Here is an 8,234-nt window from a genome sequence, read left to right as displayed (position 1 = left end):
GCCATGTGGGTGCTGGGAGTCGAACCCGGGTCCTCTGCAAGAACAGTCAGTGCTCTTAACCACTGAGCCATCTCTCCAGCCCCAGAAACAATCTTTTTTTTTAAAAAATATTTTTATTGAATTTTTGTACATTTCATATAGTTAATTATATTTAGACCTCTTCCCTATCTGCATCACCCCATAACCTGCCCATCATATTTCGTGCATTCTATCATATATGTCAAGGTCTATTGAGTCAAGTTTATGTACCCAGATGTCCCTCAGTGTGAGTTCATCCACTGGAGCTTGTTCAGCCTATCTAGCTTCACTCCTTTAAAGAAGACCAAGTCTCCCTCACCCAGCCTTAATCAGCTGCCAGTGGTTCCTCAGCTAAGGTTGGAGCCGTCTGCCCATTTCCCCAGTTCTGTGCTGGGTTTTTTTCTGGTTTCAGTTTTCATGGGTCTTGTGCATGATGTCCCCATTGCTTAAATTCATATGAAAAGTTCCCAGAACTCTGGTTGGAAGATTCTGTTTCCTTATGTTCATGAACCACCCGTGGTTCTTACAGTCTTTCTACCCCATCTTCCACAATGGCTTCTGCGCCCTGGGTGGCTAAGGTTTAATATAGGAGTCCTGTTCAGGGACACATATTCTGCAGTCTCTTATTCTCTACCTTTTGGCCAGTTGTGGCTTTCTGTGTGCATTGTACTCTGTTTCAAGAGGAAGCTTCACTGCTGAGAGTTGAGAGATGCACTGATACTCTGTACCTCTTGTTTCACTGTGTTCCATAAGCCTTAGGTGTAGTGGTTCCAGTGTATATACGTGACTTAGGGCTGGGCTGCTCACAGACATTCTCTGTGTGTGACCAGTCATGGAACTCTGTAATAGTCTTTATCTATTGCAAAAAGAAGCTTCTTTGATGAGTGCTGACTTTTATATGTGTCTGTAAATATATGGATCCATGTTTAGTATACAGCAAGAAATTTTGTTTGTTTAGGGATGTGACAGATGCAGGGAAATGCAAATCAAAACCACCTTGAGTTATATAAGCTTTTGTTCACTGTGCAGCTGATTTCAGTTATATGCGTTCCTAATTATATACATAGGGGAGTTTACTCAGAGAGCAACTTTTCCTTATTGCCTGTGCACTGAACAATAACTCAGCCAGATTGGCTTTCTTATTCTCATACATGGACACAACTGGAAATACACTTGAATAGAAAATGTCCATCCTTAGTAGGCATCAGGTGACAAACATTCCATTGTTTGGAGGAGTAAGGAGGCAAGTGGGGGTATTGGGTTGCTAGGTGGATTGTTAGGAGAGGGATGTGTGTGCATGGCATGTGCAGGTGAGGGTCCTAGGTTGCCAAGAGCATTGTTGGACAAAGGTGTGGGCTTAACCCAAGCCAAGTAGAATCCCAGGTTGCCAAGCTCTTCTCTGTGATGCTAGCCTCAGCAACCCTGTAGCAATATTCAAGGAACCGAGAGATATTGTTTATCAGGTCTCTGTGGCTCCAGGGTCCTGTTTCCAGTTAACCACTGGAACCAGCTCTAATCTTCAACCGCTCCTCCTTGACAAGCAACAAGTTCAATAGGGAAACTGAGGCCTGGAGATGTCAAGTTATGGGTTTAGGGCTGTCACCAGAGTTCTCTTGGGGTCTCTTGCACAGTCAGACAAACCATATAATTTTTTTATGTGAATTTATTATGATTTATGCCCTTGTGTAGCAGCGGGGGTAAATGGGGGAACTGACACGGAGACAAGCACTCTTTCAGAGTCTTAGAGCCCGCCACTTCAGATGCTCCTGCAGCCCACCCATAGTCTCCGTTTTGCCCACGCATCTTGGGCCTGCAGTCTCGCAGTCTCATCCCAGGTTGGTAAATGCTCCCGGGTCGGTAAATGGCCCCTCTTGCGTCCACGCGGGTGACGCGCCAGGGTCATCTTTCTCTTCACGCCCACTGCCATCTCTTGTTCCTCCCGGGTCCCTGCTTCCATCCCAGATGGGGCAGAAACCCCCTCCCCAGTCCATCCTACGCAGCAGGCCCCTGCCCTCGGAGGAACCATTCACCTGGGAGACGGGCCATCTTTGGTGATCTGACAGAACGGCTCACACTCTGCAGCTTGGCTCTGTTGCCCTCGGGAGCAAGGAGGGGAAGTGGGTGGATTGGGAGGCTCATTTGTAGCAAGAAGGGAGTCAGGCTTTAGGCAGGCACAGAAGGAAGAGTTTCAGCAAGAGGCAGTGGATTCTTCAGCCAGCAGAAATGAAGATACAGAGCCCAGATTCTGAGGTACTTACCCAAGGTCAGGCAGCTTTCTGCCTGGGTTCATGACTAGGCGTCTTCCCTGGGTCTGGTGCTGCTTTTTTCCCCTAAGGCTGCCCTGCCCCTGGGGGTGAATGGAGGTCAGCTTCTTGAGTGAAGCCTATACTTCCTGACCCCTCCCACCCTGGGACCTTGACAGCTGCCAATGTTACCATCACCAGGAAAATCAGCCCAGATGAGTGGCCAAGACTTGACTTCCCATATTTTCCCTGTGCTGGGTGTGCACACATGGACTGAGTCAGAGCACTATGACTTCAGGTTTCCTCAGTTGGCAACCTGGGAAACTTTGTGCTCCTCCCTCAACTGATCAGATAGGTGTACCAGGGCAGGTGTGTGAGGAGTTTGACATGTATTGTCAGTGAGTGGTTGGGGGCCTCAGAGTTTGGGATTAGGACAGAAGGGCATAGCAGCGCCAATAAAGGGATAATATAGAGGCAGTCCATGTAATATGGGGTGTCAGGGTCCTCACCTGTAAAGTGTGTAACACTATCAAATTCTTTGGGTTGATCTTGGCATGGTGACTTATGCCCGTAATCTTGGCATGTGGGAGGCTGAGAAAGGATGACAGTGAGTTCAAGCCCAGGCTGGGTCACATAGTGAGACTCTGTGCCAAAAGGGAGAAAAATGTTTCAATTTGGATTCCATTTCTACCAACTACCAGCTGTGTGGTCGTGGCAAGTGATTTGCCTTCTCTGAGCAGCCATTCCTTATCTATAAAACAGGGCAAAATTCATTCCTCAAAGGGTAGTAGTAGTGATGGTTGGAAGCCTGTTGGCACAAACCTGGAAGTTCTTACAACAAAGCTGACCATGTCTTGCAAATGTGTCATCCTCGCATTTGGGAGGTCAAGCAGAAGAACAGTCATTCAAGGTGAGACTGAGCTGGTCAGGGAGCTCCTGCTTCAAGTGAAAAAGAGAGTCCTGGGGTACAGCTAAGTGGTAGAGCCTGTGCTTAACCTGTGCAAGTCCCTGCATTTGATCCCCAGGACCACGAAATAAAGATCAAGCTAATACCTCCTTCATCAACAAGTACACAGAAAAACCCAAACAAGAACTCCAACAACAGACTCTCAGACTGTGCAGGACATTCTTAAATGAGTAATAATTGATAGTGAGCATGGGAGTGGGTGGCAGCATTTCTTCCTGATCCTTCAAGAAAGGACTTGTGGGGCTGGGGCTCACTGGGCAAAGTGCTTGCCACACAAGCTTGAGGAGCAGAGCTTGGATTCCCACCACACATGTAAATGTAGGGTGTGTCTGGTGGTTTGCCTGTAATCTTAGCACTTGAGAGGCAGAGACAGGCAATCCATAGGTCAACTGACTATCTAGATTAGCCAAACCTACAAACTGTGGTTTCAAAGATGTCCTGCCCCGATAATTATAGTAGAATGAGGTCAAAGAATATACCCTATGTCGACCTCTGACCTCTGCATGCACACATCATCTTAGCACTTGAGAGGCAGAGACAGGCAATCCATAGGTCAACTGACTAGATTAGCCAAACCTACAAACTGTGGTTTCAAAGATGCCCTGCCCCGATAATTATAGTAGAATGAGGTCAAAGAATATACCCTACGTCGACCTCTGACCTCTGCATGCACACATCCATGCAATGTATACACACACACACACACACACACACACACACACACACACGAAGAAATAAATGTGACAAAAGAGAAATCCAGAGCTCTGACACCAGATGGACCTGGGCCTGGCCCTTCCTTTGCTCCAATGCTGAGCTTGTCTGAAAGGTGAGGAGACTCCTTCCTGGGTAGGGCATGGTGGTGAGGACAGGCTTGGGAAGCCTCTGAGGAGCCTGGCATGCTCTGCCATCCAAGACACTCAAAATTCAGCTGGTGTCAAGGTGCCACTTCTGTGGTAGGTGAGCAGACATCCATTAACCTGCAGTTGTGTGCCCTGGGGATGTTTGCATTTGGACTCACATGGAAAGCTCCTCACAGGGAACCCTGGCCCTGCTCATTCTGTCATCCAGAGAGCAGGGAGGAGAGGCATGAGAGGAGGTTCTCGTTGGGCATGGTGGGGCAGCCCTCTCATCTCAATCTTCAGAAGGCTGAAGTAGGAGATTGCTGTGAGTTTGAGCCCAGTCTGAACCACATAGGAAGTGCCAGTCCAGTCTAGGTTCTACAGCAAGATGCTGTGTTAGCGCCAAGGATTCTGCACAGGACATGGTGGCACAGCTGCACTGGGAAGCTGATGCAGCAGGCTTGTGGGTCTATGGGCAGCCTGGACCACATGGGGTACTGGGGGTGGGGGGCAGTGAGTTATACCAGGTGGGTGGAGGGATGCTAAAGGATGACAAATAAGTGAACACAATGAAGTTTGGGGCAATAAAACTATTCTACATAGTGCTGTTTTGGTGGATATATGACATATGTATTTGGAAAAACCTACAGAAGTCTACACAGGAAGGGGTGAATGTCTGAGGGGTGGAGGTGAGAGTCCATGGAAGGAAGTGAGTGTTGCCTGGAGCAACAAGCCTGTGCTATGATGATCAGTGTATTTATCAGACCAGAACTGACGTAAAAATTGCAATAGAGAATAGGCTTTGTGGAGAGAAACAGGAGGGCAAGTTCAGAGAGAATGAATTTGAATCACACCCCTGAGAAGAATTTTTTAAAAGCAGTTAAGAAAAGTTACCTGGCTTTGACTATTGGACCGTTTGTGTGGAATTGTATTTGAATAAAGTTCAAAAGAGGAGCTTAGTATCCTGAGTTAGTAACCAGCACCTGTCCTCCCTGAGACTGGCCATTTGGGGTGAGGCACTACGGACCATTATGAGTTAGAATCCAATTCTCTGTATAAGCCACTGGGTCAGCTTCTGAGCAGCTGTGGTCTGACTTCTACAAAGTGAGGGAATTTTGTTTTTTGGTGTTGAACTTTCTGTCTCTACCATGATGGTCTGAGAAAGGTGATGAAGGTCTCAGTTAGGGAACCCAGTCTGCAGAAGTCTGACGACCCAGTGAGGAGTTGCAGTTCCCAGAACTCTGATGGTCTGAGGGTGTGGGTGTGACTCCAGGAAAGACTGACGCAGGATAGAAAGTGAATTGAGGAGTCACAGGAAGGGAATGGAGCCTCCCACTATCCGGGAAACAGAGGGAACTGATAGTGGGGTGAGGTATGAGGGAAGTTATAAATTATCGAGAAAATGAAGAGCAAATTAGCCCAAGTAGACAGAAAGAAAATATAAGAGAGTGGCATAGAAAATAGAAGCACAAGAGAGAGACCAAATATCGGACTTATATGAAGATAACAGATAGGAGCCGCTCTGTCATAGGCCCTGGAAGCCGTCCTCTTTCACCTTCTGGGCCTGCAGTGTACCTGGTGCTGTGCCTTTTCAGTGGAGTTTTCATTCGTTATAGACTTAATGTTATTAATGTGCGTTTGGGTTTATGTATCCCTTCCTCTGTTATTTTCTTAAAGATATATTTCTATTTTTAATTATGTGTATGAGTGTGAGTCTCTGTATAGGTATGTGCATGTGTGTGCAGTGTCCATGGCAGCCAGTCAGAGTCCCTGGAGTAAGAGTTAGAAGCCTTTGTGAGCTGCCTGATGTGGGTGCTAGGATCAAACTCGTGTATTGTGAAAGAGCAGTGCATCCCTACAGGCCTCCTCCTTTTGTTCTTAATAGCAAAAACCTTATATACACCACTTATTTCTCCATGGATTTTGTTTCTCTGTAAGTCCTTAGAAAACTGTAATCATATTTTCATATGATCAGATACTGCATTGATTTTTCTTTATTTTGTAATACATGATACAAATGCAGGTACACCTGTAAGTCACTGGTAAGGCCCACATACACATAAAAGCGTAAATCCACATTTTCTATTCCCAAGGTTGAGGATTTGAGATAGGAAAAAATGTGTCATTACAGGAGTCAGTGTCATTTGAGGATGTATCTGTGAGCTTCACCAAGGAAGAGTGAGAGGACCTGGATGCTGCTCAGAGGACCCTCTACAGGGATGTGATGCTGGAGACCTACAACAGCCTGGTGTTGTTGGGTGAGTCCAACTCCCCTGTAACTCAGTAGCAATTATTTTCTTCCTGGGTGATGAATATAGGAATCATTGCTAACTCTTCATACTAACTTTATGTTATGCATTTTGACTGACAGTGATAACTGGACACATTTATGGAGAACAGTGGATTGGCAGTTCTTTTATGTAATGAGTAATGATCCGATAAAGATACTTGCTAAGATTATCAGCTCAGGCATATTACTTTTGGAGCATTCAAAATCTCTCTGATGGCTGTTTGAAATGTTGAATTGATTGATATCATCCATAGGTTTATTACTGTACTACGGCATATTAGTTGTTCCTTCCTTCCAAGTGTATTCCAGTAAATGCTAGCTGTCCTCTCCCCCAACTCCCTCCACTGTGCCTTTTCACGTTGGTACTCAGTGCTTGGTTCTCTGCTTCAAGACCAACCTCAGTTTACAAATATAATAACACAGGGGATTTTTATTTTTGTGCCTGGCATAGTTCATTTATGTCTTGTGACTTTGATGGGGAGACATTGAAGATACATTTATTAACACAAATATGGAAGGCTTTCGAATCTAAAGAAAGATTCCATCCATTCCAACTTGAACAAATGAGTTTATTGGTGTTACTTGGAGAGCAGAGGTGATGGTCAGACAATTGTATCACCGAAAATTTCCAAACCTAGTGAACCTTTTCCTCTGTATGTGGCATGAAATTGGGCAGAAGGGAGTCCTGACTGGAACCTCAGTTGAGGGGTCCATGACAGTCTTGAGGGAATGTTGACAGTCCAATTACCATTACCACAGACCTAGATGTCTGCTGTATAGTTCCCTTTGTTTAGTTGACACAACAGTGGCCCAAAGTCTCCTGCAGATCACCAGAGCTGCTATGTTTTAAGATGATGATCATTTCAAGCCAGAGGAATAGCTAGACTACAATTTAACGTAATGCCCTTCATGACTTTTCACATCACATGAGTGATGGAGCTTTCATGTATTTTAATGGGTGAATAGTATTCAATTATTTATATGCCACTTTTTAAATTCTTTGTTGGTGAATGCTGCATCGATCACCTATCCTAGCTTTGGTGAACATGCTGTAATAAATATGGGGGTGCAGGTTTCTCTGAAATAATACTGAGTTCATTTCCTTTGCATATATGCAGTATTATAATGTAGTAATTCTACATTTAGGTTTGTAAGGTACCATCACAATTATTCAATAGCTGTTCTAATTTTATATTCTACCATCAATTTATGAGACTTTTCAAATTTGTTACTTTGTATTCTACATAATACCAGTGTATCTGCAACACATAGCTAATTGTGGTTTTGATTGACATTTCTCTAATGTTTATTGGTTGTAATCATTTGTAGGCTTTTTGTTAATAAAAGTTTCCATCAAAGTACAGTTCCATCAAAGAACACCATCAAAGTACAGTTCCTTAAATGGAGTTGTCATCTTTCCACAGTGGGTGTGGCTTAGCATTTTAGTACAAATTGTATATTATTTCCCATTTATAGGACACTGCCTGACCAAGCCTGAGTTGATTCTCAAGCTGGAACATGGATTTGAGCCATGGATTTTAGCAGAAACCTCAATCCAGAACCTTCCAGGTCAGTCAATATTCACTGGGTAAAGGGAATTACCAAGAAGAGAGGTCATAAGGTGTTGCTCATTTGGGCATGTTTTCATAATCTTCTGTGGAAATCCAGTCTGATCACAGCTCTTCTCCTAGAGCTAACAATTGTTTAATGTAGTTTCTAAAAATGGGTTCTTACATCAAACCATCTCTCTGCTTTTTAAAAAATTATTTTTATTTTATGTGCATGAGTGTATTACCTGCATATGTGTAAGGGCACCCTTGTTGTGCAATACCTGTGGAGGTCAGAAGAGGGCATTGGATCCCTTGGAACTGGAGTTA

At 44.6% G+C, this 8,234-nt stretch overlaps 1 protein-coding gene across 2 annotated transcripts in view; it reads left to right on the top strand.

Moving 5' to 3' along the window:
• The window catches only part of LOC103724851 (zinc finger protein 39), an 18,461-nt gene that overhangs the window by 3,978 nt on the left and 6,249 nt on the right, over positions 1-8,234 (top strand). For both annotated transcript variants that reach the window (XM_008821992.2, XM_029558103.1), the window contains exons 2-3: positions 6,199-6,325; positions 7,834-7,926. In XM_008821992.2, coding sequence (XP_008820214.2) covers positions 6,292-6,325; positions 7,834-7,926 — 127 coding nt within the window. In that variant the 5' untranslated portion in view covers positions 6,199-6,291. The remainder of the gene's footprint in view (positions 1-6,198; positions 6,326-7,833; positions 7,927-8,234) is intronic.

Source organism: Nannospalax galili, unplaced genomic scaffold (genome assembly GCF_000622305.1).
Source record: "Nannospalax galili isolate Female #2095 unplaced genomic scaffold, S.galili_v1.0 scaffold1209, whole genome shotgun sequence".
Taxonomy (NCBI): Eukaryota; Metazoa; Chordata; class Mammalia; order Rodentia; family Spalacidae; genus Nannospalax; species Nannospalax galili.
The sequence above is the reverse complement of the archived record's forward strand: the minus strand, read 5'-3'. Positions and strand labels throughout refer to the sequence as shown.